Source organism: Strigops habroptila (genome assembly GCF_004027225.2).
Source record: "Strigops habroptila isolate Jane chromosome 13 unlocalized genomic scaffold, bStrHab1.2.pri S16, whole genome shotgun sequence".
Lineage (NCBI taxonomy): Eukaryota > Metazoa > Chordata > Aves > Psittaciformes > Psittacidae > Strigops > Strigops habroptila.
In genome coordinates, this window is record NW_022651054.1 from 1,441,975 (window position 1) to 1,458,442 (window position 16,468).

The 16,468-nt window shown below is 50.0% G+C and overlaps 2 protein-coding genes across 2 annotated transcripts; both read left to right on the forward strand.

Annotated features, from left to right (window-relative positions):
• The first annotated feature begins 704 nt into the window (after positions 1–704).
• DHX33 (DEAH-box helicase 33) lies at positions 705–9,841 on the forward strand. The gene is made up of 12 exons (XM_030472706.1): positions 705–922; positions 1,173–1,333; positions 2,012–2,239; positions 3,001–3,171; positions 3,874–4,059; positions 4,756–4,867; positions 5,239–5,398; positions 5,803–5,891; positions 6,471–6,598; positions 7,159–7,362; positions 8,061–8,147; positions 9,191–9,841. Exons 1-12 carry the CDS (start codon positions 742–744, stop codon positions 9,497–9,499), a joined length of 2,016 nt encoding a protein of 671 aa, XP_030328566.1. The 5' UTR covers positions 705–741; the 3' UTR covers positions 9,500–9,841.
• Positions 9,842–11,055: 1,214 nt separating this feature from the next.
• On the forward strand, positions 11,056–16,382 carry C1QBP (complement C1q binding protein). Its single transcript, XM_030472390.1, has 6 exons — positions 11,056–11,423; positions 11,527–11,677; positions 12,538–12,625; positions 13,626–13,721; positions 14,550–14,672; positions 15,946–16,382. The coding sequence occupies exons 1-6, from the start codon at positions 11,165–11,167 to the stop codon at positions 16,093–16,095; spliced, it is 867 nt and encodes a 288-aa protein (XP_030328250.1). The 5' UTR covers positions 11,056–11,164; the 3' UTR covers positions 16,096–16,382.
• Positions 16,383–16,468: the final 86 nt, after the last annotated feature.

Consider the following 16,468-nt stretch of genomic DNA (forward strand, 5'->3'; position numbering starts at 1 on the left):
TTTGTCAAAGCATGGCCCAGACTAGATGTCCCAGCACCCTGTCCAGCTGAATCTTAACAGTATCCAACATTGAGGAATCCACTGCTTCCCTGGGGAGATTATTCTGGTGGCTGATTGTTCTCATTGTGAAAAATTTCCCTCTTGTGTCCATTTGGAATCTCCCCAGGAGTAACTTGAACCCATCACGCCTCATCTTTTCCATGGGACTCCTCGTAAAAAGGGAGTCTCCATCTTCTCTGTAGCCCCACTTTAAATACTGGAACATGGTGATAAGGTCTCCCCAGAGCCGCCTTTTTTCTAGGCTGAACAAACCCAGTTCTCAGCCATTCCTCGCATGGCTGCCCCGTCTTTGGATCATCTTTGTGGCCCTTCTCTGGACTCCTTCCACCCTGTCCACATATTTTTTTGTATAGCGGGGACCAGAACTGAGCACAGCATTCCAGGGGCAGCCTGGCAAGCGCCGAGTAGAGCCTTGTGCCAACAGCTCATAAGCAGGAATGCCGCAGGTCCCAAACCTGCCTCTCTAAGACACTACCTGCAGGTCACCTCCTGCCCCTCTCCTCTGGGGTGTGGGCTCTGCGGGCGGGGTTTCGCAGCGGCCGCTGTCCCGGGGCCGCCGCTGCCCGCTGCGGGCCCCAGCGCTGCACATCCCGGCGGGCCCCGCTCCGCCCGCCCGCCCGCTGACGCCGAGCCTGTGCGCGGTCGCAGCGGAAACGCGCGACCCCGCGGCCGGCTGGAGCGATGCGGCCGCCCGGCGAGGGGCCTCCGGCCAAGCGGCCGAAAGCGATGCTGCCGGCCCGCCCTGCCGTGCAGCCCCGCGGCCCGCCGCCCGCCGAGCAGCAGCGCCGCAGCCTGCCCATCTTCCCGGTGCGGGGCCGGCTGCTGGGCCACATCCGCGGCCTCGACAGCGCCGTCGTCATCGGTGAGTGCCGGAGCCGATGGTGGGAGGCGGGCAGCGGGTTACCCCAGCGCCACAGCCCGGCCGGGGCTCGGCGAGCGCGCCTGCTCTGAGCGGGCGGCCCCGGGGAGCGCCGCGGCCGGTGGGAGCCTGCACAGGGGCGTAGTAAAGCGGTAACAGGTTTGTTACCGAGCGCGGACCGGTTATGGCAGCTGGTGCCTTGAGGTTTATGAAGAGTATTTAATAGCAAAACTACTCCCTTGATGTTCCTCAGGAGAAACGGGCTCGGGGAAGACCACCCAGATCCCTCAGTACCTCTACGAAGCAGGAATTGGCCGCCAAGGCACCATCGCCGTGACCCAGCCTCGGCGAGTAGCAGCGATAGCCTTAGCTACCAGAGTCTCGGATGAGAAGAAGACAGAGCTAGGGGGACTGGTAGGTTGTTTTACAGCGGCTTTAGGGAGTTGGTTTGGTGCTGCAGTGTCGGTGGGGCCATGTCAGGGCTTAATGGGGAAGATAATAACACGGGGGTAGTCTTCATTTAATAACATGCCTGAATGGGAAAAAAAGGCTGTTTACTTGCTTCTGTGGCATGGAGGGTGTGTGTTTGGCTCTATGTCTGTGGTATTTTACTTGGTTATTCTCTGTGTTCCTCTAGTTGGAAAAAATACTGGTTAATGAATAAAACAAACAGTATTGCACTCTCTTCCGCTGCTCCCTGTACTGAAAGTCACGGTCAAGGAGAGCAGAGTGCTGAATCCATGCAGACCTGTGACTCTGTGGGAGAAAAGGGGAGGAGAAAGACTTTCCCTACCTAAAATCTTTGAAGATCGTGGGGTAGTTTCTGGGAAAGGAAACTCAGGGCAATTGTGATGAACTTCTAGTTGGGAAAAAGCCAATTGGGATACAGTGTTGAGAGCATCCTTTGGGTGATTACTGGACTTGCAAGATTGATTGCTCTCACACTGCAGATTCACTGTTACACTTTGCAGAGCCTCCTTGGAGTTCTAGTTGGCTCTGTCCTACCAGAGTGCTTTGTAGTCTTCCCTTGTGGTACAATGCCAATGAGAAACACAAGTAACTTTGTGCTGTCTGTAACATTCGCTCCCGTAGGTTGGCTACAGTGTCCGCTTCGACGACCTGACGTCTGATGAAACCAGAATCAAGTTTTTGACAGATGGAATGCTGCTTCGGGAAGCGATTGGAGACCCCCTGCTGCGGAGGTACAGTGTTGTCATCCTGGATGAAGCCCATGAGAGGACGATCCACACCGACGTACTCTTTGGAGTGGTGAAAGCTGCACAGAAGAAACGAAAGCAACTGGGCAAGCTGCCACTAAAAGTACGTGGCAGGGCCTGGGGCTTGGGCTCTGAGTATCTCCTGGGGTTTGCCAAAGCACTTGAAATTTCAGCTTTGACTCTTCTTGTTTTTAAAAAGTCCTTTTAAATCTCAGTAGTTAAGTGTGGCCAGTTTATGATGTGTGGGCCTGATACAACACATCTGAACAACGTGTCTGGTCACCTCTATGAGGCCTTTTTTCCCAAGAGCCCCTGGGGTGTGAGCTGTAGACTGGATGTGTTGTTGGGGGAGGTTTTGGCACTGTTCCTGAGAGCACCCTAGCTACAAGAGCATTCTCTCTGATATGACAGCTGTATGGCATGCTCACACTGGGGAAGGAGATTGCACACGTGTGTTGGGTGGATGCGTAGTGAATTTGTGTGAGTACGTGATGAAGTGTGTGAAAACGTGTTGGTTTTGTTGGGGAAGGCATGAAGGGGACTGGTAAGGTCCTAGCACAGCCTCATTCAACAGACCACTCTGCAGCACACCTTTGTGGCTGTCAGCTCTCTTTCTTAGGTGTCAGAAAGAATTTTAACACATCTTTGCTTATTTTATAATACCAACATGTTACCTTGTGTGATACCAAAGCTGATGGCTTCAGTAAGGAAAGATCACTCTCTTCTCTGCCAAACACTGTATGCTTTTTGCTGTTCTGAGCATATATCTCAGTCTCTGGAAGCTGACCTTTGACTAATCCTGACTTGTAAGTGTCCTGCTGGATCAAAACTGCAGTGCTAACCCATCTTCTGCTCCTGTTGAAGGTGATCGTCATGTCAGCGACGATGGATGTTGACCTGTTCTCCGAGTACTTCAATGGAGCTCCTGTTCTCTATTTAGAAGGCAGGCAGTATCCCATTCAGGTCTTTTACACCAGACAGCCTCAGAGTGATTACCTGCAAGCAGCACTGGTGACAGTCTTCCAAATCCACCAGGTAGGGCTGTCTTGTCGGGTTTGTGCCTCTCTGGAGCCATAGATTGTTGACTGGGGAGGCTCACAGGCTGCTGGGGCAGAAAAGATGGTGTGAGCTTGCTGCTTCCAAATTAGAGATGTCCCTGAGGTGTACCCTCTGGGAAAAGTGTATAGTTGGGGATCATGCTGAGTTAGTGAATTTGGGTTGGCTCAAGGGAGGGGTTGACAAATGCCAATGTTATTCCAAAAGTGAAAGATTGGAAGTGGTGAACTGTAAAGAGCACTGGATTGTGGGGGGACTACTAAAAGTAGCATGAAGATGATTCTCATTTACTGTCAAAGCATAACTGCAGAGCAAGTAGAAATCTATTCAAATGACAGTCTGTAGGCATTTTGTGACTAAATGTTTGCATGCAAAGCTGCCAGGGTGCTTGCTGGCTCTCTGCTTTGCACGTCCTGGACAGTTATTTCCTGAAACAGATATGTGACTTTAGGCAGTTCCTCCATCCTGTTAAGACTGAATCCTGCAAAATGCGGTTTACTCCTCACTCTATTGAATCCATTGGGAACTTCAGGCTGTTGCACACCTTGCACCACATGTGTGTCCTTTCTTCCTTACCTGCTTTGCTGACTGGCTCTCAGGACAACATCTCATTACAATCTCAGTTCTCCATCCCTATCCAGACTATCTTCACTTCTTGCTTGCTTCTTCCTCTGGCTCTAGGAAGCACCCTCTGCTCAGGACATCCTGGTGTTTCTGACTGGTCAGGAAGAAATTGAAGGAATGACCAAAACCTGCCGAGATATTGCCAAGCATCTCCCTGACGGCTGCCCACAGATGATGGTGATACCTCTTTATGCTTCTCTGCCTTACTCTCAACAACATCGCATCTTTCGGGCTGCCCCCAAGGTGAGGGGATGTGAGGGGTAAACAGGAAGAGTTTGTTTGCTTGTGTGTTTGGAAGAAATGTGGGATTTAAAGGGTTAAAGCAGTCTATACTTATCATAAGTCAGTCTCCACTGTCCACTGGTGTTAGGCTGAATGGTTCCAGCGTGATATAAGACAGTGCAGCTGGGATGGTATTAACTGGTGCATACGATAAGTCATCTAGGATCACAAAAAGAAGGAAGGATTAGGGGGGAGTGAAAAGGGCAGAGGAATTGAAATTTGCCCTATTTCATGGGAAGTTTATGTCCATATCACAAAAAAGGTACAGCAGTTAACGGACAAAACACTAAGAAAGCTAAAAACCCAGGCATATTGCAGGGCTGTAAGAGAAAGAAATAGTGCTGCCTCAGGCTCTTTTGTACCTGTTCAGCAGATCAATAAGAATCCAGCTCTTGTGTCAGAAATGAAACCAAAATGGTTTAAAGACATAGTGATAACAGCTGTCCTGGATGGTGCTTACTACAAGTGTAAGCACATGTTTTTGGAACTGATAGGAACTAGAGGTTATCTTAATTTACAAGAGCTGGCATAGTATGTGGTCATAACATGCTGCAATGATATGTAGGCTTGGCCCACGCTGGCCAAAGTAGCAGCATTTCTTCGTTGCAGCTCATCTAAGGTGGCTTGTGACTGGCTTTAGTTTGCTCTTCCTTCCAGGACTGTCGCAAAGTGATCCTGTCCACCAACATCGCAGAAACCTCCATCACCATTCCGGGAATAAAATATGTTGTGGACACAGGCATGGTCAAAGCAAAGAAGTACAGACCTGGTGAGAAAATCTCAGGAACAGTGCAGAGGTTGTTTTCAGTTTTGTAGCAGTTAATTGAGGCAATGAACCCCACTGAGAGCTGATTTAAAACACCCTCTGCACTGTCTAAATTAGTATCTCAGGGTTTTGGTGGTGGCTTTTGGTTGGTTTTTTGAGTGCCAGCCATGTGGAGGTAAAAATCTGTCAAATATGAATTTCCTCTTCATGGACACAGTGCGCAATAATTAGCTTTGCTTCAGGGTGCTAAACCAAGTGAAGTCTGAGCAGTATTTGGATGGCAAACCCTGGGATGTTCTGTTGTTAACCTGACCTGTTCTTCAAAGCTGTGCATTACACAGACATTGACTGAAGTGATGCTTTTCCATACACAGAAACTGGTCTGGAAGTGTTGGCAGTCCAGTGGGTGTCGAAGGCCCAGGCTTGGCAACGCACAGGGAGAGCAGGGCGAGAGGACAGTGGGATCTGTTACCGGCTCTACACAGAGAATGACTTTGAGAAGTTGAACCAGATGACAATACCTGAGATACAGAGGTGAGGACAGAACCCTGACACCATCACACTTCTTGCCACACTTCTTTTATGTCCTGTTAAAGAATTGAACAGCAAAACTGGATCTAGGGTCTAACGGGATGGCTTTTAAGAAAAATTAACTGTAGAGACTGAATAGAAAAATTAGGAGCAAATGCTCAGGGACAGTTGGGATCTGAGTCTCCAAACATACATAGGCAAAAGTTCTCTTGACTCTTCCTCCAGATCTTGGACTTGCCTCTTACCCTTCCTGGTGCAGGAAATAAGGCTTCACCAGCCAGCATTGGACTAGTTACTGTCAAGTTCAGCACAGGTCTGAGGGCTCTACCTCAGCTTACAGGCAGCTGACAGAAACGAATATAATAATAAAAAAAGAACAATCTCATTTGGTTTTTGTGCCTCTGCAGGTGTAACCTGTCCAGTGTGATGCTTCAGCTCCTGGCCCTGAGAATTCCCAATGTGCTCACCTTTGACTTCATGTCCAAACCATCTCCTGGTAAGTAAGTGGGTACAAAGGCAGCCTTGGAAGAAAATGATGAATGAGTCAGTGAGGAATTGCTTAAAAAGAATGTCTGCAGTCCAGCTGCAGAAGATGGAGTGTGGAAGGTCAGAGCTCTGGAAGAGAAGCAGTCTCTCTCTGCTGCATCCCCTCCTGGTGGTCCAGAAGGCTCAGATTCATTTATTGCTCATTGATTGTACTCAGTCTCATCAGAGCAGCCACGATTATGGCAGAGAGCAGGAGAGTCCAGCTTCCAAACAGAGTAGGGAGCAGCTTTGAGTCATAAAACCCACAAAGGTGTGCCTTGACTGCCAAGGAAAGCCACAGGGAATCTCAGCCTCTACTCAAAGCTGGAGATGATGGCTTTAGTTTTGCCTCTGGTTTTGCCACTTAAATTGGAAAAGGTGATTGTTCTACTGGATGGAGGGGGATAAATCCAAAGGAGGACTAATTTCTCTAAATAGGAACTCCTTGTCCCTCTGGCCAGGGGAAGGGGAAGGAGGTAGTGATGGTACCCGCTGATCCTTCACTTCCCTGCCAGGAGGCCTCACAGCCTGAATGTCCTTCTTTTGACAGAGGCTATTCAAGCAGCGATTGAGCAGCTGGTCCTGATGGGAGCTGTGGAACGAAAGGACAATCAGCTTGTCCTCACCCCCTTGGGAAGGAAGATGGCAGCTTTTCCACTGGAACCAAAGTTCTCTAAGGTAAAAACTGCAGAAATCTCATGTACTCTTCCCAGTTCCACTGGCATTTCCCTTTGAAACTTCTTAAACAAGGTCTGGAATTTGGGGTGACTGCAGCTGTACCAATATATTTTCCATACATGAATGAAGCACAGCTTTATTTACAGCAACTGTGCTGGTTTATTTGTCATTTGGCATTTAATTCAGGGAGGGATTTTTAAAGATAATTCTTTTCTCTGGCCCCTCTGAAGCTGACACAGGGTTTATTTCCCTGTGATTTCTGGGATTGCTGGTAGCACTGTTCAGCAGTTTCATGAAGAGTCTGATGCTGTAATTGATTTTACTTGCTGTGTTTGTACAGTGTATAAAATGGCCAGCCCCAGGAAAGAGCACAACAGTTGCTGTTAAAGGTGCTTGATGGGCTCATAGCAGGATTTACAGTTGTCTCTAGGCCTAAATGTTTATGAGAGTGTCCTAAACAATGCTTGGTGAAGTTCCTGGGCTGCCACTGAGCAGGAAGGGTCTGCCCATCTGAAGTGGATTTGGTTGACCAGAAATGAGTTTTGCTCTGTGATTTGCAGACCATCCTCCTGTCCCCCAAGTTCCACTGCACAGAGGAGATCTTGACCATCGTGTCGCTGTTATCCGTGGACAGTGTCCTCTACAATCCCCCTGCCCGGCGGGATGAAGTGCAATCCGTCAGGAGGAAATTCATCTCCAGTGAGGGGGATCATCTTACCCTGCTCAGCATTTACAGGGCCTTCAGGAATGTCAATGGCAACAAGGTAGGATGCTCTGAGGATGCCAGTGCTGTCTGGGCTTGTGGTGAGGAGCTTTTTTGGCATACAGCAGAGTGGCATCTGCATCCTTCATGGTTGTTGCAGTGCGCATCCTTTACCAAGTGGATAACTGGAGAAAGCTGTTCAAGTGCAAAAGTTTCCTCCAAAAAGCTGTAGCAAAACTGGTTATCAAAGCTTTGCGAGGCCAGTTCTGAATCAGAGCCAGGTCTCTTCCTCCCCTGGTTCCAGCTGGGAATGGGAAGGAGTGGGAGAGTGTTGAGACTTGCTGATAAATACCTAGACGTGCTCTTTGGCAGGATTCATTGCAAAAACACTGTGCTGTCAAGCAGATTTTGATTTGTCCTACCCTATAGACTTCTCAGTTTGATTTGTGGATCTGTAGACTCGTGTATCCCATTCCTTGCAGCATCCATCATTGTCGGGTGATCACTTTTCCCCACCTGTGGTATAGCAAGTGCTGTTTCACAGCACTCGGTGGCCTTGCAGAGCAATTCTGAGTGGGAAGAGAACAACAACATGCTGGTTTTTAGCACTGTGTAGACAGAGGGGAGTAGACAGAGGTAGAAATATGGCCAGGAAATGGGTTAGCACCTTTCCTCTGAGAGAGAGATTGTGTGTTTGGAGGATTCATGCTTTTAGGGTGAAGAAGTGGCCCCTTCTAACTCCCGGTGTCTGTGCTGCAGGGATGGTGCAGAGAGAACTTTATCAACAGCAGGAACATGATGCTCGTGTCAGACGTCAGAGCCCAGCTCAGAGACATTTGTGTAAAGGTAACTTGTTGCCACGCTGTATTTCTCTGTTTGTCCCCAAACTGATTTCGCTCTGCACCGAGTCCCAGGAGTGGGAAAATGTGGGTTTGTTTTCAGTCTTCCATGGATAGCCCAGTAAAATTCCTAACTCTGCAACTGCATCCCAAAATCTCAGAGCTGGGAGGCTCAATGGGTTGAGGAGAGGTAAAGAGAGAAGGGGAGCTCTGGGAAGGCTTCTTGGGTAGAGGAAGTTTTTCCCTAAGGAGTTCTGCTGCTGGAGTGTGGATGTGACTGTGCGATGTGCACTGCTGGGTGATGTCAGGCTCTGCAGCCCGTGCTGGCCGGCGTATTCTCAGAGTCAGGCATTCGATTTTACAGCAGCTTTCACATCAGCACCATTCCTGCCAGTCACAGAGCGTCAGGCACAGTGTGGGAGCTGCTGCTGCAGAGCTCACAGCCTGCACGTGACATGGGAGCCACCGTTTGGCACCTCTGTCCTGCTGTGACTGCTCCTTGGCCTAAAGCCCACTCTCAGAAGGACAGTCTTGATCGATTTTGCAGCTCATCTTTTGCTTCCTATTAGCCTGTTTCTATGGTGTCCTCTCTTGCTAGCTTCTCACAGACCTTAAAATGCCACTCAAACTGTCAAAAAGGGTTTCAGTGCATTTTAGAGGCTGCAGAGGCTCTTCCCCTGTAGCAGGTGGGCTCCAAGAACCACAGAGTGCAGCCTCAGCTGGTCTGGATTACTAGTGAGGAACAGGAAAGATCAAATAGGAGTCAGAAAACATGTAGTGACTTTACCTTGCAAGATCAGTTCTTGCTGGATCTCCTCCAGCACTGACAGCTCATCGGGGTCCTCTAGCATCTGGAAAAGGTGCATCTCTCAGTGATTCTCCCATTCTGGCTGCTCTGTCACTAAATCTCCACTCCCGACCGAGCTGTTGCTATTCCCCATGCTGGCAGGATTTCTGACGCAGTATTAGTGGTCTCAGAAGCCCACTAAAGGGCTGTGTTTCCCCATGGTAGTCTGTGTAGACAGATTCTTGTGCCTGTCTGCTGCACAGCTCTCGATGCCGATCGAGTCCTCCCGCTCGGACACTGGGAACATCCGCCGCTGCCTGGCCCACAGCCTCTTCATGAACGCCGCGGAGCTGCAGCCGGACGGCTCCTACCGCACCGTGGACTCCCACCAGGCGGTGGCCATCCACCCCTCCTCCGTGCTCTTCCACTGCAAGCCAGCCTGCGTGGTGTACAACGGGCTGCTTCACACCAACAAGTGCTACATGCGGGACCTGTGCGTGGTGGACGCCGACTGGCTCTACGATGCAGCGCCTGACTACTTCCGCAGGAAGCTCCAAGCGGCCAAGAACTGAGCTGTGGGTCTGGCACCAGCAGGTCTGGGGGTTTTTAGGACTGGTTTTTGGTTCGTAATGAACGTGTGGGAATGGTAGAGCTTTTTGCCTAGGTCAAAGCCTTAGAGGAAAACTGCGTCATGAGAGACAGACCTCACAAGTGTCTGTGGCTTAGAACAATCATCTTTTTTAACAGGTGAAGTCTAAAAGGGGAACATGCTCCGTGTATGGGAGCGTGGGATAAATCTGTCCCAGGAGGGGAGAGGGGAGTTGGTATCAGGTTGCAGTTTTTAACGTTTACTGACGTTTAACAGGCCTGTAGATAAAGAAATAAAACCCTAAGAGCACTCTTGGTATTTTTTATGATTGTGCTTGTATCCTTAGCAGCTTTTACTGCAGTAAATAGATGAAACAACCTTGAAATGTCTACATATGGGGAAAAAAAAAGCCTTTTTTTACTATTTCTAGAAGGGAGGTGCTACTGTCTTTTACCTCATCAAACATCTTCCTGCCTTCATGTCGTGTTTGCTATCCTGGGACCACATGAAGGCCAGAAATGGCCCATTCCTAGGAAGGGTGATCCTGAATGTCTGCAGGTGCGTGGTGGAGACAGACACGCATCCCTTTGTTGTGCCTCTTTGCAGTATCGTTCTCTGGTGGTTTGAAAAGAAGAAAGGAAAAGAAAAGGTGAGTGGGGTGCAGGCAAAACTTGCCACTTCTGAGTGTGTGAGCTGGGCCCTTTTGGATTGGTATTTCCAGAGTATGCAGCTATTTCAGTTGTTCTCACACGAATTGAAGGGAATTATTAAAGCTCTGCATCTGTTTCTTGGGTTTATAGACTTTGCAGCTCTAGGGGAAAATGTAATATGAAACATGTAATATGTAATGTATATGAAATGTAATGCCCATTTTGTTTGAGCAGTCTAATGTAACAGTCTGTTTAAAAGAGGGGATAGGTTTTTGTTTAGAACTAATTTGTATAGTTTTCCCCAAAATAGAGACGTGATGGCAGAAATCCATGTCCTGGGTGATGTTTTGTGACATGGAAGCTGCTTGGATGTGATGGGGGGGATATGGGTGTGATGAGGTATGGATTTTCTCCTGTTACAGCGAGCAGCAAAGGGCCTTTTGTGCTTTACTCAATAGAGGGCAATAGTGCCAGCTTAATAGACAAAGGGAATACTTTGTACCAGCAAAGCGTTTGCCTTTGTCAATCCTCCCTCTAAAATATTTATTGCCAAAGGAGTTAAAAACACACAAATCATTACTTCTTTTTCTGAGTAAGCCGCAGAGGGCTCGCTACGAAGGTGCCCGCCCTAACAAAGAGTGTTGATGTTCAGCAGTGAAGCTCTCACCATCCACTCTCCTTTTTCATCCTGCAGCCAAGAGGGAAACCTCAACATTATTCCCACATCCCAAAGCTTCCTCTGCGCCTTCACCGCTGCCCCGGCCTCCCCTGGGCCAGTCGCGGTGCTCCCGGTGCCGTCCCTGCCCGGGCCCCCTCCCCTGGCTCTTCATTCCAACCTGTAACAGTGAGCCTATTGCCGGGGCCGGGCCTCGAACCCGCGTCCCTCCCCTCACCGCGGGGGCCGCCGGGCCGGGGGGTGGCCGGAAGCGGGTCGGTGTGTTCCGGGGCCGGCGGTGTCGTCTGCCCGCCCCGCCGCTCCGCACCGCCCGCACCGCACCATGCTGCTCGCCCGGGCCCTGCGCGCCGCCGCCGCGCTGCGCCCAGCGCTGCGCCACCCGCCCCGCCGCCTCCTTCCCCTCTCCTCCTCCTTCTCCTCGGCCTCTCCCCGCGCCCTCCTGCCGCCGCCCGGCTCCGCGCCGCCCCTGGCGCGCTCCCTGTGGCAGCTGGGCGGCGGCGGGGGGCGGACGGCGCTGCTGCGGCCGCGGCGGGGCTCGGCCGGCGGCGTGTCGTGCGGGTGCGGCGGGCTGCACACCGAGGGTGAGCGGGGAAACGGGAGCGGGGCCGGGGGGGAACCACGTGCGCGACCCCATCCCGCGCGGCACGTGGCGGCCGTTCCTCACGTCCCGCCATTTCCCGCCAGGAGACAAGGCCTTCGCGCAGTTCCTGACCGATGAGATCAAAGAGGAGAAGAAGATCCAGAAGCACAAGTCTCTGCCCAAGGTGTCCGGCGGGTGGGAGCTGGAGGTGCACGGCACGGAGGCCAAGCTGGTGCGCAAGGTCGCCGGCGAGAAGTGAGTGAGGGTCGGGGGATGTGGCGACAGCACCCAGATTAGTCCTTGTGCTCGTGTCACTTCACCTCCAGAAGAGGCCATAGAGATGCTGCGAGGGCTGGAGCAGCTCTGCTCTGGAGCCAGGCTGAGAGAGCTGGGCTGGGGCAGCCTGGAGAAGAGAAGGCTCCTGAAGGGGAGACCTTAGAGCAGCTCCAGTGCCTAAAGGGGCTCCAGGAAACCTGGAGAGGGGCTTTGGACAAGGGCCTGTAGGGACAGGACAAGGGGAATGGCTTTAACCTGCCAGAGGGGAGATTGAGATGAGCTCTGAGGCAGAAGCTCTTCCCTGTGAGGGTGCTGAGGCGCTGGCACAGGGTGCCCAGAGAAGCTGTGGCTGCCCCATCCCTGGCAGTGTTCAAGGCCAGGTTGGACACAGGGGCTTGGAGCAACCTGCTCTAGTGGAAGGTGTCCCTGCCTGTGGCAGGGGGTTGGAGCTGGATGAGCTTTAAGGTCCCTTCTACCCAAACCATTTGATGAGTCTGTATCACATTCCGTGCAAATTGGATATTGCAGTGGCTCTTTGTACTACCACTTTGGGTCAAGGGCACTTTTTTGTTTAACACAAAGTTGCTACTTAATTGTGTGTTACAAAGTTCTGTGCAGTTAAAAGTAACAGTTCAGTCCAGTAAAACTTGATAATCGCTTGTGAGAGCCAGCTCCGTTCAGCTGGGCATCTGCAAACTGCAGTGCCTGGCTGTGCTCACGGGGTGTGAACACAGCACTAGTAACGCCATCCCTGCAACAACAGGAGCTTCAAACAGAAGAGATTCTGAGGGGTGTCTTTTGAGTGTGTTCAGTAGTAACTGCTTCTGGTTCTTCTGCAGGATAACGGTGACGTTCAACATCAATAACAGCATTCCACCCTCAGCAGATGATGAACCACAAGAAGGGCAGAAAGCAGATGAGCAGGAGGTAACTTAGTCTTGATGTGCACTTTAGTGATGGGTACACAGAGGGAAGTTGGAACCTTGCCCTTGAGCACCAAAGCTTTTTTTCCCCTCTCTCTTGATGTTTGGGAGCATTAAGTCACAAAATGAAGATTTCCCTGGGTTGTCTGTCACTTGGTTGTGACCTTCCTCTTCGCAGCAGGAAGGCAGAGCAGGGCAAGAGGGATCTGTAACGAGAAATGAGAGGAACTCTGAGACCTTAAAGCAGCCTTCCAGCATGAAAAGGGACTGGAGAAAGGAAAGAAAGGTTGGAGAGGAGATTTTTGTAAGGGCACATGGGGATAGAACAAGGAGGAACCACTTTAACCAGCCAGAGGGGAGATTGAGATGAGCTCTTAGGCAGAAGCTCTTCCCTGTGAGGGTGCTGAGGCGCTGGCACAGGGTGCCCAGAGAAGCTGTGGCTGCCCCATCCCTGGCAGTGTTCAAGGCCAGGTTGGACACAGGGGCTTGGAGCAACCTGCTCTAGTGGAAGGTGTCCCTGCCCGTGGCAGGGGGTTGGAGCTGGATGAGCTTTAAGGTCCCTTCCAACCCAAACCAGCCTGGGATCTTTTGCCTTTGCAATCCCCTGCAGTAAATACTGTGGTTTGTACTCAGCTAGTGTAAGTCCTAGTGTTTGTAGGCAACATCAACAAGACACAAAGCTATTTGCACCACTTCACTTATGGAGTTTTGTTGGTCAGAAGTGTCTCACTCCTGTTTAGTAAGAATACTGGTAAAAACTGTAAATGAGCAATATAACTTGGGGCAGATGCTTCATCCGCAGTGACACCGTTGCTGAACAAGTCAAGGGCCATTGGTGGGGTTGTGAGGGAAGTTTGGGTTGTCCTGGCCAGGTCAGAGGCTCCAGAAGGAGTTGAGGGGTGGGAACAACCTGTGCAGGATGGGCTGTGTGTGGGGCTGTAGTGTGATCGCTGCTTTGGCTCCTGTTCAGATTCCAGTGCTGATGCAACTGTTCTCTTATTTAGCCTGATCTTACATCAACTCCAAACTTTGTCGTGGAAGTAATAAAAGATGATACAAAACAGACCCTTGTTCTTGACTGCCACTACCCTGAAGACGAGGTGGGTATCACACTGGTTGTGTCTCATCTGTAGCCAGCTCTGGGCTGTGATTTGCTGCAAGTTTCCTGCTTGACTGTGGTGTAATTGTGCTCTGTGGAATCGAACTGCTCTTTACAGCCTCTTGCTTTTCTGGATCTGCAGAAAATGCAGCCCCCTTGGATCTTTTTTAAACACAAAAACCAGCTGTGTGTTTGCAAGAAACTACTGTGGGGAGGAGATGTTCCATTGCATAACTCACATCATGAGCTGGTGTTTTGGTTGCTTATCAACCTATTGATTGAATTACATTAGAGAAGGGAGGCACAGCTTAACTTGAAGAGCATGGCAGCTTGAGAGGGGTGAACAAGAATGGCCAAAACAAGACATATTTCATAGAGTGTGTCAGTGACTTGCAAATCTCATTGGTGTGAGGGGTCACAAAGAGAAGTAGGGATTAAAATAAGGCCGGGGTGGGGGGGAAGGGGATAAAATTGGGGGCTTTGGTTCACACTGATCTTGTGGTTTATTTTGTAAACCGTAGCGGATCATTTATGCAGCCAGTCCTAGCTGGCAAAGGGTGGGCAGATGTGTGAGACACGTTAGAACCACACACAAGGTTGTTTCTGGCAGCCTGAGCTGGTGGCCTGACCTCTTCTTAGGGAACCTCCTGCGTTCTCCTGGGTATCCATGCTTGTCTTCACAGGCACATTGAGAGGAGAGCAGCACAACTTTACTACTGGTCCTGGGGTTTTGCCTGCAGTGCAGTATTCTTCACTTTGGGATGAGATGGCTGAAGGTTCCTGGTAATTAGAGCTAATTGTGCACCTTGCATCTCGCTTCCTGTTTCAGATTGGAAATGAAGGAGAGGAAGAAAGTGATATTTTCACAATCCGGGAGGTCAGTTTTCAGCCCACTGGAGAATCGGACTGGAAGGACACCAACTACACCCTCAACACGGACTCCCTTGACTGGGTAAGTGCTGCCAACACAGCCACAGGCTGCAGAGCGCGCTTGAACTTGCCTCTCTCGGCTGTCCTTTTGCTCTGGGGCTATGGATGAAGCCTGTCCTGGATATCTGAGACAGGGATTCCCCCAGCTCCTCATGACATGGTTCTGCTGCAAACTGAGGGTTGTTTGGTGGTCCCAGCAGCTGTGCGGTGCTGGCGGCGTTCCTGACAGTCAGACACACACATGTTGAAGCTTGTTCTGCTCCAGGCTTCATGGGTTGATTTCCCCGCAGCTCTGTTACACTCCAGAGATGCTTTGACACTTGCTCAGACATGTTCTGATCTGTGTGTTTAACAGCGTAGCTTATCAGATGCCACATGTAGACACCTTTGTTTTCTGGGGTTTCCAGGTATATTTTTATAATTGTGACACTAAAAACTGACATGCCCAAGAATCTGGCATCTGTTCGTATGTTCTCAGTGCCAGGCTTTCGAAAGCTTAAATGGTAGTTGGAGGCTGTGTATGGTTAAAGCTTTACTCCTGGTGTGTGTGTATCTCTCTTTGGGAAGCACTCATGTTAAAATGGGTTAGTGTGCTCTACAACATCCCACACTGCTTATTTATTTTCCCTTCTCTGACTTGAGACAGAAGATCAATTAAAAATGTGTATGATTTGTGATGTTCTCAGATGACAGAAGTCCAAAATGAATCATTTGCTCAGTAATACTGGTCTGTTTAAAAACTCCCACAATAACAACAGACCAAGAAACATGACAGGTATTATTTAGTATTACTGCACTAAGCAGCCAGAATGAATCTGTTCTCCTGAGGAGCAAGGCGGGGGAACCCACAAACATTAATGTGCTGGAGCTGCAGCAGTTAAGTAGGATTAGAAAGAAAAAGAATCAAGGAGTTGATGATTGTAAAAGAGTTTTTGTCTTTCAAATATTTACATCAGATACCACCCTTTCTAGACACAAGGCCATGGTGCTATATAGAGGGGACAGGCAGAGTGTGTAATCTTGACAGACTTGACTTGCTGACTTTTAGGGTCAGTGGATCATTTCCAGGGTGCAGCTCAATTTGCCATGTTGGCTTTGGGTTTACACACTGAATTTGGATGGCCTGTTCATGGCCACATCCCTACACACGTTCCACCCAAGGCCAGGCCTGCCCCGAAGGGGATGGGAGCTGCCTGGTCTTCCTGGGATAAATGCCAGCTGCTGTGGGATATTGGAAGAGCAACCCCTACCCAGGTGGGCTCTGCTAAGGGAAGTTTCCTGTTCCTTGCTTCCAGGCTCTGTATGATCACTTAATGGATTTCCTGGCTGATCGAGGAGTGGACAACACATTTGCTGATGAGTTAATAGAGCTCAGCACTGCACTGGAGCACCAGGAGTACATCAAATTCCTTGAAGACCTTAAAAGCTTTGTGAAATGTCAGTAGGTTAAACTAGGAAACTTGCCTTCAGGTGTGGGTATGCCACAGCACTGCTCCAGCCAGCAATACCCAAATGTATCTTCACAACAGATATGGAGAGTAAGTAACGTTGAATGTGAAGGATGGGAGAAGGAGGATTCTCACTTGCATTTAGGGATTTGTATTTATGTTGCAGCCCTGATCAAGTTCTCTGACATAAACGGTCCAGAATTACCTCACCCTGCTTGGTGGGTTTTGTACAATTAAGAATGAATGTGAAGAATAAAATCGGTTCAACATATCACTGAAAAAAATAGTGGTTTCTCTTCTTCCTGCTCTACCTTTGCTGACCAGAGATGCTGGTGTGAGTACAGCTGCTCACAGAGCTGTGCTGTGTGCT

Excerpts from the sequence above, each read along its gene's own strand:
- DHX33 (XM_030472706.1), top strand. The coding sequence starts at position 742 with ATGCGGCCGCCCGGCGAGGGGCCTCCGGCCAAGCGGCCGAAAGCGATG. Across the intron at positions 5,892-6,470 it reads CATGTCCAAACCATCTCCTG|AGGCTATTCAAGCAGCGATT; the intron begins GTAAGTAAGTGG and ends TTCTTTTGACAG. Across the intron at positions 7,363-8,060 it reads GGAATGTCAATGGCAACAAG|GGATGGTGCAGAGAGAACTT; the intron begins GTAGGATGCTCT and ends TCTGTGCTGCAG.
- C1QBP (XM_030472390.1), top strand. The coding sequence starts at position 11,165 with ATGCTGCTCGCCCGGGCCCTGCGCGCCGCCGCCGCGCTGCGCCCAGCG. Across the intron at positions 12,626-13,625 it reads AGAAAGCAGATGAGCAGGAG|CCTGATCTTACATCAACTCC; the intron begins GTAACTTAGTCT and ends TCTCTTATTTAG. Across the intron at positions 14,673-15,945 it reads ACACGGACTCCCTTGACTGG|GCTCTGTATGATCACTTAAT; the intron begins GTAAGTGCTGCC and ends CCTTGCTTCCAG.